Here is a 19714-nt window from a genome sequence, read left to right as displayed (position 1 = left end):
AAACAATCATATTTTCACTGACCTTCATCCTGAATACATTCTGATAATTTCTATGGCTAGGAAACATCTTGAATTAATGGGAAATGTGCAAATTTTACTGATATATCATTTTAGCTCGCTTAGAGGGGAGCAAATGTAAAAAGTGTCTCACTTTACCCCACTCTCCCCTAAGTATAAAATACTTTTTTTTTTTTTTTTTTTAAACTGAAAAAAAAAACTGAAAAAATCCTACCAACCCCAAACTTTTAAATGTAAATCTTAGCTGTCAGACCACACAGATGCAGGTCAGTCAACATTTAGCAACCAGATGACAACGCATTAACCTACAATCGATCTGAGACCACCCTATGCACACAACTACGCAGTTCCGGTTGAACGTCAAATTCAGGCTGGTGTTCAGCAGAAGAACACAGACCGGACTGACTGGTCTACTACTCACGCGGACCCTTACAGGTATTGACACGAATATTTCCCATATTAGAGCTCATAGTGTTATGTGTTATTTACAAATGACGCAACATTACAAACGACGCGACTGTTAAAATATTTGTAACGTTAAGTGGATAACATTTTTAATAGACACATTTTTTTTAAAAAGCCAGGTTTTATCTATAACGTCATGCTGAGCTTTTTTTTTTTTTTTTTACCTTCACAATACTCTGTTTTGCTCATTCAACCTTTGACCAGCATATCTGGCTGTTGTTTTCAGTGTGTTTAAAGCGCCTCCACTGTATTGACGTGTTTCTAGAAAACGCGCGCTAAACATTTGGGCTGTGTATACTGCGATGGTTACAGTTAGAGAACAATAATATTTGGTTGAATATGTATTCAACCTAATAAACAACACAATAAGTCCGTTATTAATGTATAGAAATGCACTTGAAGTTGAACGACTTGCTGTCATTTGAGTGACAGCTATGTCTGTGTGCTATATCCATGGCGTCAAGTGACAAGGTCTCGCAACTAGAAATAGTTTCTTGCTCATGTTGCGTGCGGGATATTGCTAATAGCTATGAGGGGGTTTGTGTCTCTTTTCTTAAAGGCACTCTTGAAGGCAAAACGTTAACTTGGGCCATTTAGTAGTAGCTACCGGCTGTTTTTCCACATACTTACAGTAGATTTAGGTAAAGAGCTTATTTTGGAGTTAGCAGAGCCCATTGGAAAGTCTTGAATCTTGCAGTACTCTATTGGAACAAATATCTCATTCTGTTGCTATTTCATTTCAGGGAGCAGGCTACGAAAATGTCTTTCATACTTGATTGGCTGTACAGAGGATTCAGCAGTGTGTTACAATTATTAGGTAAAGAATCAGCCAGATATTGAAAAACAGATGAGCATCAATCATCATGTAACTGTTTTTTGTGATTTCATACTCTTATTTCCTACTCTTATTTCCTTTTAGGACTCTATAAAAAGTCTGGGAAATTAGTTTTTCTTGGATTAGACAATGCTGGAAAAACAACATTATTGCACATGCTTAAAGATGATCGACTAGGGCAGCATGTTCCAACACTTCACCCTAGTAAGTAAAATGCCACATATGTTATTGTTTTAATATGAGTTGTATAGGTTTACAAAGTAAAGTGCAAAAACAATATTTCTTATTCTTACAAGCTGAATTCTAGATTTGTTGGAGCAAACATTGTGCACAATGTACTGTCTTTTGTCCTATCTGCTAGCATCTGAGGAACTGACTATTGCTGGGATGACTTTCACAACATTTGACCTGGGTGGTCATGCTCAAGGTAAATATAGAATTTAATAATAAATGATTAATAATTCTAGAATTTAAATTTAAGAATTAAAAATGAATGCTATAATTAAACAAAAGTGTATATATATATATATATATATATATATATATATATATATATATATATATATATATATATGTGTTTAGAAATTTAGATCAACCAGACATAATGATCTTGTCAATTCACAATTCTCAGCAAGAAGAGTTTGGAGAAATTATCTTCCAGCAATAAATGGGATAGTGTATCTTGTTGACTGTGCTGACCATGAACGACTACAAGAAGCCAAAATTGAGTTGGATGTAAGTCTACTTTTATATAATCAAGAGTTTTGTTAAAGGAACACTCCACTTTTTTTGAAAATAGGCTCATTTTCCAACTCCCCTAGAGTTAAACAGTTGAGTTTTACTGTTTTCGAATCCATTCAGCCGATCTCCGGGTCTGGCGGTACCACTTTTAGCATAGCTTAGCATAGTTCATTGAATCTGATTAGACCGTTAGCATCTCGCTCAAAAATTACCTAAGATTTTCGATATTTTTCCTATTTAAAACTTGGAGATCGGCTGAATGGATTCAAAAACAGTAAAACTCAACTGTTTAACTCTAGGGGAGTTGGAAAATTAGCCTATTTTCAAGTGGAGTGTTCCTTTAAGACAAGATAGTTACATAGTTACACAAGTTTAACTATGAATATATCCAGAGGAAATGTCACAGCACTGACTTTATTGCACAATTTTAAATTTTCTTCCCAATTCCACCAATCAAAACAGCCATATATTTAAATAATAATGATTGCTCTTTATACCATAGGCCCTCTTAACTGATGAAACCATCTCCAATGTGCCAATCCTTATTTTGGGGAATAAAATTGACCGGCCAGAAGCAATTAGTGAGGATGCGCTGAGAGGAATGTTTGGTCTTTATGGACACACCACTGGAAAGGTAGATCATTGAGGAAATATATTATCTAAAACATTTTGTTGTATAGTTTGGTATGTAATATATAAAATGTATAATATTTTCTGGAACAATACAAGGTCTTATTTTGTCTCTATACATCCACACAGGGGAATGTATCACTGAAAGAACTCAACCTGAGGCCAATGGAAGTCTTTATGTGCAGTGTGTTGAAGAGACAAGGATATGGTGAAGGTTTTCGATGGCTATCTCAGTATATTGATTAACATATTTAATGTGTTTATTAATTCATAACTGATGTATCCTTATTTATTAATTGATTATTTATCTTGTAATGAAATTAAGTAACCAGGGGTGTTATATATTATCTGAGCCTAAGAAATCCAGTGTGGTGATAGATCAGTATCTGAGATATGCATTTATTTAATAAGCTACGGTAGCAATTACTTACACTTTTACTTTTTTAAGATGCAATTTATGCTGTTTACTTTTCTAAAAGGGTTAGAAATACAGCATCCTTTAACAGTTGACCAAGCTGGGTTATTTTAAGGGATGGCATCCTGTAACATGTTGTTCACCTGAGTGTCAGTTTTATACCCTGCCAAAGTTAAACATACCTTTGTACATTTGATTTAAGGACTTCTAATCAGGTGAATATCATTTGCGCTCTGATGTCACAATCATTAGATGATACAGAATCAGTGTTTTTTCATGTTACATGTTACATTACCTCAGTGCCTTAATGCTGGTGGCTCTTCCTAGTGCTGTATTTCCCACCTGTTTAAAGGAAATACTTCTGAAGGTGTGGACTGCCAATGTATACATGCTTGCTTATCAAATTTGCTGAGATTTACAATTAAATATTTATACCTAATATTTAAAACTACAAATGTTTGATTTGTATGTAGTATTTTGATATGCGCTGATGTTCTTCATTTTCAGTGATGTTTCTACATTAGCTTGTTTCAACACTAAACTACCTGAATAATTGTGCAATAAGTACTTTTTGACTGTCAGCTGTGACTTATTTGCAGTTAGGACATGAAAGTACATAGGCTTTTTTAGTTCATATTGCCTTTGCAATAGAAAAATCTGTCATATTACTAGGTCACTTTTACCCCTATTTGTAAATAGGCTTATGTGAAAGGATTGGGATTTTCAATCTTTTGAAATGGCTAATTATGTACGTGCCACTTGTAGCACCTTGTAGCATGCAATAAAGTAGGCAACACAAATAAAATATTTTGAAATTTCGGTGTGTAGTTTGCTCTTTTCCAAAAACATAGATATGTATATGAATCATAGACAGCAATTTGAATAAACATTTTAAATAGTAAAATATTTGTGACATCCTGGGTAAAAACTAGGTAATAATAATCTTAGGTAATAACTAGGTAATAACAATCTAGGTAATAACTAGGTAATAACAATATTAGGTAATAACTAGGTAATAACAATCTTAGGTAATAACTAGGCAATAACAATCTATGTAATAACAATATTAGGTAATAACTAGGTAATAACAATCTTAGGTAATACCATCTTAGGTAATAACTAGGTAATAACAATTTAGGTAATAATTAGGTAATAACAATCTTATGTAATAACTAGGTAATAACAATCTTAGGTAATAACTAAGTAATAACTACCTAATTATTACCTATCTAGTTATTACCCAAGATTAGTTATTACTTAGTTATTACCTAGTTATTACCTAAGATTGGTTATTACCTTGTTATTACCTAAGATTGTTATTACCTAGTTATTACCTAGATTGTGTTACCTTAGTCTTTCTCAATGGGGGCGTTCAGAGAACAACGGGGGGCGTTGGAAGCAAGATTTTTAAAAGGGGGGCGTTCAGGTGTTCTTGGGGGGCTTTCACGAGTTTATACCAAAGATCCAAGCAAGACAAGATTAAACTTGTAATTACTTGCAAAAGAATTGCCTACAACATTCTAAAATCTGCCACTTTAACGCAACATGTAAGCTATGTATCGTTTCTTTTCCAACGATAATTTTTCCAGTCATAGACCAGCGCTAAAGCGCTGACAAGAATTCACGTACACAAAAATGTGTTTCACGCTGACAACTATCCAGTGGTGGACATGCAGTGGAGGAATGGAAAGTTTACAAGCCATTAAAAAAGTATTGACTTAAGAACCACTTATATTTCAAATATTTTCAATAAATCATGTTCCCATTCACTCCGGTGACAAATTTTAAAATTAATGAAACTAAATTTCATTATACTAAACTAAATATTTATAAGGTAAAACTTTTACATTTTTAGGCATTAATGCCAATGCCTAATGCCAAAATGTTTTCTTTGTTCACAAAGTAATTTACTGGGCATTATTGTTAACTCACAAGACTGTAAGGAGAAATGACAATTTGATGGATAACTAATTTAAATATATTCTGTAATCACATTTAGGTAATGTATTAATTCCACCGTCACATCTGAGCGCAAAATGCTGCTTGGATAGTTTCACGATAGGCTAGTTAAAAATAATTAATAATACAATAATAATTTAATCTAATTGTTCATATGTGTTCTTGTTGTTACATGTGCACTCTGTTTTGGACTTGTTGTTGTTCCATTTCCCACCACTAGTTCATCACCATGGTTACTTATCACTCCAATCATCACATTCAGCTGTGTCCAATCACCCCCTGTGTTCCCATGTATATAAACCCTGTGTTTCCTGTGTAGTATTGTCCAGTATCGTTCTTGTGTAGTGTGGTGTTCTACCTGTTGTACCTGTTTGTGGATTACTCTCCTTGTGGATTTATTAAAGCAAGTTATACTTCTATTCTCCTCGTCGTGCGTGTTTATGCTCCTAACCAGCTACTGTAACAGAATACCGGACCAAAAACAGTTATACAGATTGCAGCGTGTTTTTTGTTTGCTTTCCATGTCAGTGTTTTTTCGTGTTTCACTTTTTTTGTGTTTTCGTCACAATGTACACACCCGCACTTCTGTTGCTCTGCCTTGAGCAGAAGGACCGCTCCCTCGAGGCACATTTGGACAATTTTTTTGTTCCTAGCACCATCTACATATTTCCCGGACAACTGCCTTTGCAACTTCCTGTATGCCGGCCTTAACACCGCCACCAAAGCGCAGCTGTCCAGGGAGGGACCTCGAGGAAGCTTCCCTGAATACGTGGAGTACCCCCCCCCCCCACCCCACCCCACCCCACCCCACCCCACCCCACCCCACCCCACAAGGCTCTGGCGTGGCATGACGAGGTTCAGGTGTGTCATGACGAGGCTCTGGTGTGGCAGCCGTGGTATGACAAGGCTCAGGCGTGGCGAGGCGAGGCTCAGGCGTGGCGAGACGAGGCTCTGGTGTGGCAGCCGAGGCATGACGAGGTTCTGGCATGGCGGCCGTGGCGAGACGAGGCTCTGGCGTGGCAGCCATGGTATGACAAGGCTCTGGCGTGGCATGATGAGGCTCAGGTGTGTCATGACGAGGCTCAGGCATGGCATGACGAGGCTCTGGTGTGGCAGCCGTGGTATGACAAGGCTCTGGCTCACGATGGCACGTATCACAAAAATCCTGGACATAGTCCTCAACAGAACGTTTACCTTGACTAAGGCTCAGGAGGTAAACTGCTGGGTTCATGGCGGGTCTAGCTTTCTGTAACAGAGTCCACTGGAGGCGAGCGTAGTGAGAACCCAAGTGCAGCTTTAATCGTAATCCAAAACATGAACATGAACATGAACATGAACATGAACATGAACAAAAACAAAGACGTAGCTTGACATGGCTTGACTTGGAAACAGACACACTCACCAAAAGTGGGTTACATAACAACAAAGCTAGACAAGATAACAATGAAACATGAGGGCTATTTATACAAAGAGACTAATGACAAACAAGGAACACCTGTGAACAATCAAGACAAAGAACCAATGACAGGACAGAACTGAAACCACATGACGAAAGCAACCAATGAGAACATGACACATGAGACAGGGGAAGCACATGACAAGATCACATGAGTGCAAAGGAATCACCTGACACAAAGCACATGGCAAAACAAGGGAAACAAACAAAGCAATGAAACAAAGCATAACTATAAAATTAACCATGAAATGTGAACATGAAACACCAAAACAAGACATGACAGGTACATTTTAAATACAAAAAAGTTAGGCTATGGATTTAATATTAATAATAATATTATTAATAATAGCCTAATAATAATAATAAAAATAATAATAATAATAAGAAAACACAGATGTGAATAATACATATTATTATCATTATTATTATTAAAACAGAATAATCAGCATACTTTCAATAAAGACATTTAGCCTTTTTTGTTTGTGTCTGTGTGTGTGTGTGTGTGAGTGGGGGTGGGGGGCGGTAAATGACCTAGATAATGGATAGGGGGCGCTAGCCCAAAAAAGGTTGAGAACCACTGTCCTAGACGATTCAAATTAAAAAGCTATTTGGCAATACTGAACCTATACATCTGTTGCATGGGCTAAGTGAGCACACAAGAACATTGTCCAATGTGTAAACTCAACAATGATGTCCGATTCGTCAACGAAAATTTCTTTTTAGTTGGATCTTTTCAATGAATCTGTCAAACCGGTTCACAAGTTGGACTTAAAGGATTAGTCAACTTTCAAATATAATTTTCCTGATAATTTACTCACCCCCATGTCATCCAAGATGCTCATGTCTTTATTTCTTCAGTCAAAAAGAAATTACGTTTTTTGATGAAAACATTCCAGGATTCTTCTTCTTAGTGGACTTCAGTGGTCTCCAAACGGATGAAGGTCAAAATTACAGTTTCAGTGCAGCTTCAAAGGGCTTTAAACGATACGATGACCGATCGCTTTGCTAGATAAGACCCTTATTCATCGTCTGGTATCGTTTAAAGCCCTTTAAAGCTGCACTGAAACTGTAATTTTGACCTTCAACCGTTTGGGCTCCATTGAAGTCCACTATAAGGAGAAAAATCCTGGAATGTTTTCATCAAAAACCTTAATTTCTTATCAACTGAAGAAAGAAAGACAAGAATATCTTGGATGACATGGGAGGGAGTAAATTATCAGGAAATTTTCATTTATAAGTGAACTAATCCTTTAACGATTCACGAATGGCTTGACGCGAGAAACGTCTCTTTCGGACACGACGACGTAAAAGAACTACTGAACCGGTTCTATAAAATGAATTGTTCGAAAGAGTCGGACTTGGATGAACCAATAGGAGGGCACGCTAACGACCACGTGATCACGCCAACGAAATCATACCAGGAAGCGCTGCAGATGGAGAACTCATGCAACAACATAAAGTCGGCGATACGTTAATATAACCATTATTACATTATTTGCCCCCATAGACTTTAACGTTGCAACCCTAACCAGTTGCTTTTGTTCCAAACTGTATTTGTTAGCATGATTTTTTTTTTTTTTTTTTTGAATAATCTTACCTGCCAGCACCGCGGTTGACATTTGTATATTGAACTCATTGTAAGAGGCAAAAACTCATCTACTATTAGCATAAAAACTCAGACCTTTTTTATTGTTCCTGTTTTAAATATCTAGAGTTTGAAAATGAAGACCGCTGAAGAGGCATGTTGTATTGTCACGGTATCCGAGACGCCCCTCAACCTCACATCTGGATCTCAGAATCGAGCAATAAGCTGTAGTGGAGTATTTCTAAATTACCAGTCTGGAATTGTTGTCTGTAGTGGCATTATGTTTTCACGCTTTATAAATGATAGACGGTCCATGGAGAAAGACACGAAGATATTGCATTCTGGAAGTTTAACTAAAGAGACAAAAATGTATGTAGACTACAATCACTTTTGCGCCAAGCAATCGTGTGTACTGGAAAGACGCAACACGAGCCGTCAAGAAGCTCAATTGTTAATGATGATCAATTGCGTGGAGTTTCAAGAAGCATTTGACAAAATCTTCAAGGGGGCCGAAAATTGGGGCTTTTATAGTGGTAGTTTGGATACTGAACTCCTGGAAGACTCCAGGTTTTTAACATGGTTTGCACTCCTAAAAGTGCCCATTTCGTCCACGTGCACCTGTAAAGAAACTATTCCATGGGTGAAGAGTGGCACTCTTAAAAAGGGATGTCATGTTATTGCATGTGGGTCTCCATTTGGTGGTCTCTGTCCTGACCTCTTTATGAACTCAATTAGTAAAGGTATAGTTAGCAATCTGGCAGGAGATGGGAATGCACTGATCCTGACCGATGCCCGCTGCTTGCCTGGCACCGAAGGAGGAGGCGTGTTTATTAGCAAAGGAGGCAGATCTTACCTCATGGGTTTGATCGTTTCACCACTGTGCTGGAAATCTGATGAATGGATTGGACTGACACTTGTGTGCTCTGTTCACCTCATTCTGAAAAACATGATACAGGCTGGAGCCATACAGGAGTCGATGATAGAAAAGTCATCACAGTTAATAACTGGCTCTATTCAAGCTCCATTAACTGCAGCCCGACCCTCAGGTTCTGAATTTTACCCCAGAGTGGCACTGATTGAGACCGGCCTGCTGTGGGGTTCTGGTGTGCTACTAAATCACAACCTGGCTCTGACCTGCAGGCATGTGGTGAATGAAAAGTCTGTTCTTACAGTCAAAGTCAACTTTGGAGGAAGGTACTGGGCTTAAAATTCCTGCATTATTCATTATTATGAGGCCTAAAGAAGTGATATTTTGTTTGTTGAACTTTGTTAAAGTTACAATATTATTGGTATTATTGTGTAATCACCATGTGATTGATAATGTCTACACTTTCCACCCCAGATTTCATGCAGTAAGTGGTAAGGTGCTGTATTCATCAGCACCATCATCTCCATATGATATCGCTGTAGTGGAGCTTCAGGAATCCCTCACAGACTCAATAAAACCGCAGTTTACCACATACTTTCACCCAGGTAATGCGCTGCAAACCTGTTTCATTGAAAATCATATTTAGCCATAATTGTTTTAATTGTTTTGAGATTTTTTTGGAGTGGTGGATGCCACCAATGTAAGAAAAAAATAATACATGTTCCTTCAGTGTGTATTGGTTTATATATGTAATAACTTCATAATCAAATATGATAAGGTTTTTTATCAATGTGATATTTGACACTATATGTATATTTAATATTTAACCCCAGTCTTTTACATACAACAACAATCAAAGTGATATTTGACACTATATTTTATATTTAACCCATATTTTACATACAACAGTGAGACCGGGGGACTAAGTCATAAGTGACATACATATGGCATACAAGAGATAAAACATTAACATTGACATAAAAATAAAAAGTATGACATAATTATCACATAAAACATCAAAATTGTGACAAAATATGCCTTTTTATGTCAAAAATATGATTTACCAATGCACAGTGAACTATAAAATTACTTGCAAATCTAAATTTATCGTTTGTTGACTATGTAAAAAATATAAAGTTGTTGCCCTCCATAGTAAAATACATTTTAAATGTATTATAAATATAATACAATTCAGTTTATAGTATTATTAACATACATTTTTTTTTAAATCTTGTAACAGCTACAACAAAATTTTTTTGCAACTATGTGTACTTTGTCCCTGTGCAGCACCTTAAATTTCCATGTTCTGTGTTTATTTAGGTGAGGATGTAGTTGTCGTGGGTTATGGAGCTTTAGGGAGCCGCTGTGGCCCCTCGTTGACCTCGGGGATCTTATCCAGAGTCATCAGCCATCAGTCTCAGCCTGTGATGCTACAGACTACATGTGCAGTGCAGTCTGGAGCCAGTGGTGGCGCTGTGGTTCGTTCTGCCACTGGGGAATTGTTAGGTAATACCAATATCATTCATACATATAATTTTAAATAGTTGGGAATTAATGGAAAACGTTTTGTTTACTGTATCAGTACATCAACCAGTTGTTGTTCAGTACAAATCCAGTCTGCAGTGGAGATATATGAAATATACTATTCCTTCTCTAACCAGAAGGGGGCAACATAGGACCAATTAAGCATTTTTTTTTCACCTTAAAGTTCAGCATTGGAGCATTCCATGTTTTCATCTGCTGACAATGACATTGTCTGACTAAATCAAGCTTTCACAGGCAGATTATTTCTCATATGTTTTATTTTATCTTGTATATCTAAATATTAGGTATCGTGTCCAGCAACACAAGAGACTTCACAGCAGAAGTGACTTATCCCCACCTGAACTTCAGCATCCCAGTGACCATTCTGGAACCTCTGCTGAGACGTTTTGATCAAACTGCAGATGCTGCTGTGTTTAAGGTCTTGGACAGTGCAGAGGATGAAGTCAGAAAGATATGGAGACTACAGAGCATTCAAAGCAAGCTTTGATCAGTCTGATTTTTGCAAATGTATAAGATGCTTGAAAAACACTAGTAAAATTAACCTTTGTGTGTTGTAAGGTTGCTGAAAACAGGGAAATGTTGATAATATGACATATAAATGTGATAAAATGACACCTGTGTATTGACATAAAAAAGGTGTATTAGATTCTTATTTGACTTTTTAATATAAAACAATTAAATTTGATTGATTTCTTTAAAATTACACAAAAATCTTGCATAAATTCCTGCACCCTTTATTTGTATAATTTTTTTTATAGTTTTATTAAATTACAGTTTCATCATGCACTTTTTTTTTCATAAAATAGTTAGAAACCAGGGCTTTCTAACCATTTTAGGTAGATACAAAGCAGGATGCTGCACTGGATCAGTATTATATGAGTTGTGTCAACACAGAAAAATGCATTTTTGTAAAAATTTAAAGGGTTAGTTCACCCAAAAATGAAAATTCTGTCATTAATTACTCAACCTCATGTTATTCCAAACCTGTAAGACCTTTGTTCATCTTCGGAACACAAATTAAGATATTCATGATGAAATCCAAGGTTTTTTTTTTTTATCCCCCATAGAAAGCAACATCATTACCGTCATTCAAGGTTCAGAAAGGTATTAAAGATAGTCAACGTGACCACAGTTAGTTCACCCAAAAATGAAAATAATGTAATTTATTACTCACCCTCATGTCGTTTTACACCCATAAGACCTTTGTTCATCTTTGGAACACAAATTAAGATTAAGTGGTTCAGTAAGCTTCTGAGCTTTATGAATCTTTTGTATTGAATTAGTGACTCGGATCTCCTATCAAACGCCTAAACTGCTGAAATCACGTGACTTTGGTGCTCCGATCCACTGATGCGATTCGTAAATCTCTGAAGCATTGTTCTGAAATCGGCCCATCACTAGATACTGTTGAAAAGTCGTTATTTTGTTTTTTTTTGGCGCACAAAAAGTATTCTTGTCGATTTATAATATTAAGATAGAACCACTGAACTCACATGAACTGTTTTAAATACGTCTTTAGTAGCTTTATGGACCTTGAGAGTTTCAATGGTTTTGCTCTCAATGGAGTCCTCACTGAGCCATCGGATTTCATCAAAAAATATCTTAAATTGTGTTCTGAAGATGAATGAAGGTCTTACGGGTGTGGAACGATGTGAGGGTGAGTAATTAATGACAGCATTTTCATTTTTGGGTGAACTAACCCTTTAATGTTATGAAGCGACAAGAATACTTTTTGTGTGCAAAAACAAAATAAAAATAACTTTATTCAGCAATATCTTCTCTACCGTCAGACTCGTACGCAGTTGATGCAGTTCAGCGCTTCCATGTTCACGTCTGAACGCCGGCTGAAGCTGAGTCCGAAATCGCGAACTAAGTAGGTACTATATTTGAACTTGCTTTGCGACCGTTACAAAAGTATGTTCTATACATGGGTTTCATGTGACGTCACTGTATTCTATCGCCGCCATATTTGGGACCGGTCACAGCTGCGCGCCCTGTTTAAGTCTATGGTGACAGCAGCTACAACTACCAGAGGAAGGCCAACGAAACGCTTTCAGAAGGTTCACAACAAATTTATAATATATCTTGGATATGTGGTGCTGTTAGCCGTTTCAACAGTCGTCAGAACTACAAATTTATTTGATCCCAAAGTAGTTAGATCGGCAGAATTATTGGCTTCATTCAGAAGGGACCACACCACTGGCAGCCAAACAGCAATGCACAACATTAATAACTGCTGGGACTGTCATTTACGTAACATTATAACGAGGACACTATTGTAATAAAATGTTGTGAATTCTCTGTGTTGTTGTTTCAGCGTGTTGTTGTGGTAAGAGCGCGTCGACTGAGTTAAACATTGATTACATAACTTGTTCAAACTTCACTTGTGCATTCGCATCATTTTGTACAGATAAAACTTATTAATTTTATTAAGTATAAATATCTGATTATTCTCATAAAGGATGTTTCGTTGAGGTAAATAACCCACAGAGCTGATGATCATCTATAGCTTCAGTGCGAGCGCTCAAAAAGTAAGACAAAACATTAATATGATTGGGACTGTCTTCTTATACATGATATTATAATCGTATATACTTGTAAAATAACGTTGTGAATTATTTGGGCTTATTTGCTGTGTTTCGGAGTTTCAATGAGGTTACTTCAAGTTCATCTGTGCGTGATTTTGTGCAAATACTAGTTGTAATATTTTTATTTTGTATTAATATCTGGATTATTTTATATAGGATGTGTTCCGTTGATTAATTAAAAAGTTGAAAGTTAATTAACTTTCAGTTTATGGGTTTTTTTATTCTCTTCAGCTTCAGCGTGCGCAGCTCAAACAGCAATGATTAAGTCATTAAAATGTTTAACGTTACTACACAGTATTATTAACTTTAATATTTCTTTTAGAAAATGAATGCATTATTTTTAATAACTAGCTCTTATATTCTAGTATTATTTTCATCAACACATAGTTTGATTAATAATAAGGATCATGAACAATAACAGATTTTTTTTTGTATACAATAACATCAATAACAGATTCATTTTGATAACAGTATTATTTGAGCTGCGCGCGCTGAATGAACACCCGTAAACTGAAGCGCTTTGCTAGAAGGTTAATTAACTCAACAGGACACATCCTATGGTAATTCATATATATTTATACAAGCTATACATAAAATTACAACTTATATTTGCACAAAATCATGCACGCATGTACTTGAACTAAGTAATGTAGTCAGCTGGTGTCGTGAATTTGTTCATCCTGTAACACGCCGAAACACAGCAACTAGAATTCATAATATTTTCAAATAAATCAAATAAATTTGAAGTTCTGACGACTGTTGAAACGGCTAACAGCACCACATATCCAAGATATATTATAAACTTGTTGTGAACCTTCTGAGAGCGTTTTGTTGGCCTTCCTCTGGTAGTTGTAGCTGCTGTCACCATAGACTTAAACAGGGCGCGCAGCTGTGACCGGTCCCAAATATGGCGGTGGGCATAGCGGAAGTGACGTCTTTGAAACCCATGTATACAGTATGAATGTGGGTAGTATGAATCTAATCCGGACGTACTACATCTGCCATGTTGTCATTATCACATGACCTACCAGCGTCAGTTATGTAGATTCACCTCCATTAATAAATCCTCTACCGTGGCCTCATGGGATAGTAAAGTGTCCATTGAATGCACGCTTTCAAGTAGTAGGTCATCGGGGGGCTTTTCGCCTACTGTTTTTTGAATACTATGTATTTGGACATACTTCTCTGTTGGCGTACTGTTTTTCAAATACTATACAGTAGAGAAGTATTCAATTTTGGACGCAGCTTCAGTATTGGCCGGCTCCTGCATCAGCATCATATACATGCGTCGTGCTGCTCACGTGAACAGTGACGGCGTTGCACGTAGAACCTGGAAGGGCTGCAACTAAAATAGCGTAGGCAAATTACATGGGAGAGACGAATTTGTTGAATAAAGTCTTATTTTTGTTTTGTTTTTGCACACAAAAAGTATTCTCGTCACTTCATGACATTAAGGTTGAACCACTGCAGTCACGCTGACTATTTTAACGATGTTTGTACTACTTCTCTGAACCTTGAATGTGGTAATTTCGTTGATTTCTTGGATTTCATCAAAAATATCTTAATTTGTGTTCCGAAGATGGACGAAGGTCTTATGGGTTTGAAATGACATGAAGGTACTTAATGACAGAAGTTTCATTTTTGGTTGAATTAACCCTTTAAGAGTTATTAGGAGTCATTAAGTGGTTTGATTCTATTAAAGTTGATATTCCTTTTTTGAACCCCCTGGTGTCCTGAGAACCAGCTTTCGTTCGGGTATTTTTGGTATAGTTATAAATTGCACTTGTCAAAAATGTTTAAAAGTGGGTTAAAAAGATTTGTTTTCTCATGTCTCCAGTATCACATGAAAATTAGCATGTCACAGAGTCTTGGGAGTAATTAGAGAACAAAGAAACAGCACTTTGGGCCCAGTGCCTTTAATCATATTCAGGCAAGAAAGATGACACACTTGGACAAAGAAACATGCAACTAAATGCAAATATACTGCAAATCAGCGTAAATATGTTTTCTAATCAGTAAAATCCAAGTATTTACAATAAGAATGGCATGTACAGTACAATACAATCATACACTAGTCCAAGTGGTATAACATCACTGTTAGCAGACTCCTGTACACTGCTGAGTAAGACATCAGGACATTCACTATCGACTTTTAATGAGCTGGCCGTCTTTCCTCTCCATCACACCAGCGAGGTGGTATTGCCTATGATAATCCACAAATAATTTAAATATCGCCAAGATTCGTCTCAATGACATTTGGAGGATGTATATTCCTCTGCAGACGCCGCGGTACACTGATGAATGTGTTTACGTCGGGGATGTTACCATATCAAATGCATTTTCTATGTGGAGCTCGGAGATCACGTCTGGGTGAATTATCATACCAGATCGAGTCTTCATACATATTTTGCAATTCCAGCTAGCTGCTTTGATTCCCCAGCATTTTAACCCTAAATACTGATGCTTTAGGTATTTTGTACTGCAAGACTCGTGTATTTTACCTTTAGTCGTATATTATAAGATTCAGACCTTGATTATAAATCCCTGCAGCACCAGATTTACACCTAGGAACATTACAGCCAACACATCTTTCACTGCAAATGATGGGAAGATCTGATTAGAAGACATCTGCAAAGACAGATTGGTCCCTTTGGGTGTATGAGAGAGAATATATGTCAGATTGCATTTTGGAAAGCTCATTCCTGCCTCTCCTGTTCATCCATACACTGCCTTGTTATAATAGCCGTGTTGCATCAGAAGTACCGTATTACAGCCTGACCTAGTGGAGTATAAGCAAATTCTATTATGACAGACATATGAAACCAGAACGCACATATCTCAGGATTTATTACTGTCCATTTCACAGAAAACAATGATTCGACGTCGGGGTGAGGGAGAAAGCTACTGCATTGAGAAGTAATTTATATGAAAATATAATGCTTTGCCATCTCTGGTTTCGGTGGATTATGACACAGAAGACAGGGAAGAAAAAAGTGCCTTTAGGACAAGGATCGTCTTATAGAAGTGCATTGTGTATTTCTGGCAAGTAGCCTAAAATCGGTTTTAGTTTGTGAGCGTGGATAAATAATTCTTCAAATACATTAACAAAAGCTACTTTATTTTAAAAGACATTTACGACTATTTATCTACTTCAGGGTAGCATAAAAATGATGCAGCGACTGTTTGAGCCAAAGGAGAGTAACAGTCTTAGCTTTCTGAGCTAAGCTAACTTAACTCTTGAGTTTTTTGGCATTTTTATCGTAATCTGTGTTTATTATGTGCTGGAGGACATATTTGAAACAATTTACATAAACTCTAACAGCAAAAACATTAGCAGCAATTCAAGGAAAGCAGTTGCTGATGGTCGACAGAAGATCTAATGGAACAGGTTAGACCCTGAAGCCTGTCTATCTTTATATACAGTACATACTTTAAAAAGTCATACCAGGTATCATTTCTGAACGTATAGTGATGAAAGTATGTATTTATTAGACTTGCATAAGAACGCATCACATCACACCTATCAAGCGCCTAATTCTGAACTCGTGTTTGCAGATGCTAGAGACTGATTCAGGAGAAAACTCTTGCACTTACAACAAAAATATGATGTTTCACAAGTATTCGTAAGCCCAATAATTGAAAACTCGTTCCCAATACCGTAATCTCACTACAGCTAACACTAACCAAGAGCCGCCCCTCCCCCCTCCCTCCCCAAGTCAATGCTGTTTGGAGTGCAGTATAAAGATGACCGACCCTCCAGTGTCCACCATTTAATGTCAGAAGATAGAGCTGCCTCTGTAGAAATGGGCCACAGAAAGCTACGTCGAACAAGGCGAGAATCGCGTTTCGTTCTACCAAATGTATCCACCGTCATCAACCTCCCCCACCTCCCCTTCCTCCTCCTCAGCCTCCTCGCCGTTTTCCTCCGCCTCCTTTTCCTCCTCATCTTCCCATCCGAGCCCGCTGCCAAAATCGCCCGAGTATGTGACCACCTCATCTGGAAAAGGAAACCGTTCTTTAAAAAATATCATATATCATATATATATCATATTGCGAGGTAAACTGAGCGATTTGTGCAACACAAAGGCTAAACAATACTCGCTTGGCATGAGGACAATAAACAAACCGGAGGTGTGACATTGAAGTTGGGCTTTTTAATCGCTATTTTATGTCCAGTCAGGGGATTTGTTCTTATCACCTGCAGGTCCGTCGCAGCCAGTAGTAATTAATCTTATGGACCTTTATTTCGGCGAGACAACTGCTCTTTTGGAATGGAAATGAACCTGGCCTAATGAATGTAGCACTTGGTCTTCTGTCAGATGGGTGACTGATGATTTTGTGGATCTAAGCCCTAAGCCCTGTAGCTACAGAAGGAGCATTGTCCTCTGTGTGTGTGTGTGTGTGTGTGTGTGTGTGTGTGTGTGTTGTGCTCGTGCTCACCACAGTCGGGGTTGCCATGGATTCTGGAGCCCATTAACTCTCCTCCATGCTGGTCCACACACCAGCACTCCCCTCTGCTCTTGTCACACTGCAGTCTCCTGTAAAAGCCGTCCTCATCACAGCTGGGAATGTATGTATCTGAAATGACAAAGGGGGGAGAAACACACAGACACACACGTTTTGAGAAGCCACGGTCGTGTTTAACATTCATTTTCATATCCTACATGAATTGAGTATAAAATAAGTATTGCATCACGGGTGACATTGCAAACTAGTTTGCATATTGCTGTAAATCATGTGACAGACTCAAGTGACACTGCTCATTGTAATGCATAAAATGTAACCTTGGCGAGGGTTGAGGGCTGAGTTTCTGTCTGCAGTGTCTCAAATCATGATGCACGATAAAATCTAACTGCATGGGGTAATAAACAACTATATGTCCACATAATCATCATGATCTATTTAGCAATCAAATGCAGGATTTAACCCTCTCATGCACTGTGCGTACTAGGGGACAAATCTGTAAAAGCCGGTTTTAACCATTCTGGGTGTGATGTTACATCCCAACCACCACGGGTAATTCCATTGACCCATACCCATAATTTAACCTGACTGTCCATTTTTATGTCTTTGTGTTATTTATTTATGAGAACATAAATTATGGGTGGTGAAAGTCATGACCATATACTTCAGAATATATACATACACATACATATATAATGGACACATGTATAGTTCTCTCAAAACATGCAATTAAAAAAAGAAAAAGAAAATGATTAGCCTTTTTTTAATTAATCCAACATATTGAATAATTCTATGACTGCCATCTTTATATGCAATTGTGTTGTTTTCTATTTATGAAAACATGGCTGACAAAAATGTTCATGCATATATATATATATATGTGTATATATATATATATATATATATATATAGTATGTATCTGTAGTATATACTGTATATATATATATATATATATATATATATACAGTCAAACCAAAATTTATTCAGACACCTTGAACATTTCATTCATTATTACAGTTTATTCACTATAGTTTAAAAATGGTAATAAAATATGACAAAATCTCAGAGTTAAACTGTGTCAGAAAAAAATTATCTTAATCATGTCAGATAACACTTAAGCAAAACATGGTCATGTCAAAGTGTCTGAATAATTTTTGGTTCCAAATTTTTATAAATTTTACTGGTAGTTCACTGTATGAAGAATTTTTAGGTATAATATGTCACAGTTTACTTTATTTTGCTATCCTCACTTACATAAATGAACTATAGTGTCCTGCACCCACTAGTAAAAATAAAAAATATTTCAAAAATATCTAAAATGTCTGAATAATTTTTGGTTTGACACTATATATATATATATATATATATATATATATATATATATATATATATATATATATATATATACAGTCAAACCAAAAATTATTCAGACATTTTTGAATACTGATGAAAGTCTTTGGTTGTATAGTATATATAGCTGTTTGTTCTCAGGCATCAGGGGACGTTTGCATTTTGGCTGCCTCTGATTGGCCGTAGCATCTGCAGCACGTCCTTGGAGAGTCCTGAAAGCTCTGCAGCCAAACATGCAGCACTGCCCGCAGCCATGAGCTCCGCTCTAATCCGCACACCTGATTAGGGGCTAATCCCAGCCTTGTGCTTGTCATCTGTTAAATGAAACTCCTCTAGAGTCACTACTGCCAGAGCCGCCCTCTTTGTCTTTTAGAGTTTACCTCCCCTCTGCCTCGCTTTTTACTTCTCTCTTCCATTCTTCCAGTTGTATACATTCTATATAACCTCTTTCTTTGTTTCTCCCTTTGTTGCTTTCCTTCACACCTTAATTTGTTCTTCCCGAGATAGTACAGCGAGTCTCAGCGGAACGTTCATTCTTACCCGGTTTCTTCTTGGCTCCTTCTTGCACTTGGATTCGCTCTAGCTCAGCCAGGCAGGGAGGCTCTGTGAAAGAAAACAATCAGTGCCTTTAGGGAAGAGCCGGCGCTAATCTCCTCCAGACAAACGCTTCACACGAGCTCCCCCAACAACTCCCAAAAGAGGCGGCATTACACCAGGGCTGCTCTCCATGCAGCCGCACAATCAAATCGCACCCAAACACACCCGCTTTTTAGAAGTGGCACAATAGATCGTTCT

At 37.2% G+C, this 19714-nt stretch overlaps 3 protein-coding genes across 4 annotated transcripts in view; 2 read left to right on the top strand and 1 right to left on the bottom strand.

The window, feature by feature from the left end:
- Positions 1 to 302: 302 nt before the first annotated feature.
- On the top strand, positions 303 to 3923 carry sar1ab (secretion associated, Ras related GTPase 1Ab). The gene is made up of 7 exons (XM_048205192.1): positions 303 to 453; positions 1227 to 1300; positions 1403 to 1522; positions 1680 to 1745; positions 1950 to 2053; positions 2562 to 2693; positions 2819 to 3923. Exons 2-7 carry the CDS (start codon positions 1243 to 1245, stop codon positions 2933 to 2935), a joined length of 597 nt encoding a protein of 198 aa, XP_048061149.1. The 5' UTR covers positions 303 to 453; positions 1227 to 1242; the 3' UTR covers positions 2936 to 3923.
- Positions 3924 to 7882: 3959 nt separating this feature from the next.
- On the top strand, positions 7883 to 11222 carry tysnd1 (trypsin like peroxisomal matrix peptidase 1). The gene is made up of 4 exons (XM_048205190.1): positions 7883 to 9298; positions 9447 to 9577; positions 10293 to 10478; positions 10802 to 11222. The coding sequence occupies exons 1-4, from the start codon at positions 8241 to 8243 to the stop codon at positions 11002 to 11004; spliced, it is 1578 nt and encodes a 525-aa protein (XP_048061147.1). The 5' UTR covers positions 7883 to 8240; the 3' UTR covers positions 11005 to 11222.
- Positions 11223 to 15005: 3783 nt separating this feature from the next.
- The window catches only part of spock2 (SPARC (osteonectin), cwcv and kazal like domains proteoglycan 2), a 54864-nt gene continuing 50155 nt past the window's right edge, over positions 15006 to 19714 (bottom strand). For both annotated transcript variants that reach the window (XM_048205188.1, XM_048205189.1), the window contains 3 exons: positions 19460 to 19522; positions 17546 to 17683; positions 15006 to 17102 (listed from right to left, as the gene is read on the bottom strand). In XM_048205188.1, the coding sequence (XP_048061145.1) occupies positions 16957 to 17102; positions 17546 to 17683; positions 19460 to 19522 (347 nt within the window). In that variant the 3' untranslated portion in view covers positions 15006 to 16956. The remainder of the gene's footprint in view (positions 17103 to 17545; positions 17684 to 19459; positions 19523 to 19714) is intronic.

Source organism: Megalobrama amblycephala, linkage group LG10, assembly GCF_018812025.1.
Source record: "Megalobrama amblycephala isolate DHTTF-2021 linkage group LG10, ASM1881202v1, whole genome shotgun sequence".
NCBI classification, from domain to species: Eukaryota; Metazoa; Chordata; class Actinopteri; order Cypriniformes; family Xenocyprididae; genus Megalobrama; species Megalobrama amblycephala.
The sequence above is the reverse complement of the archived record's forward strand: the minus strand, read 5'-3'. Positions and strand labels throughout refer to the sequence as shown.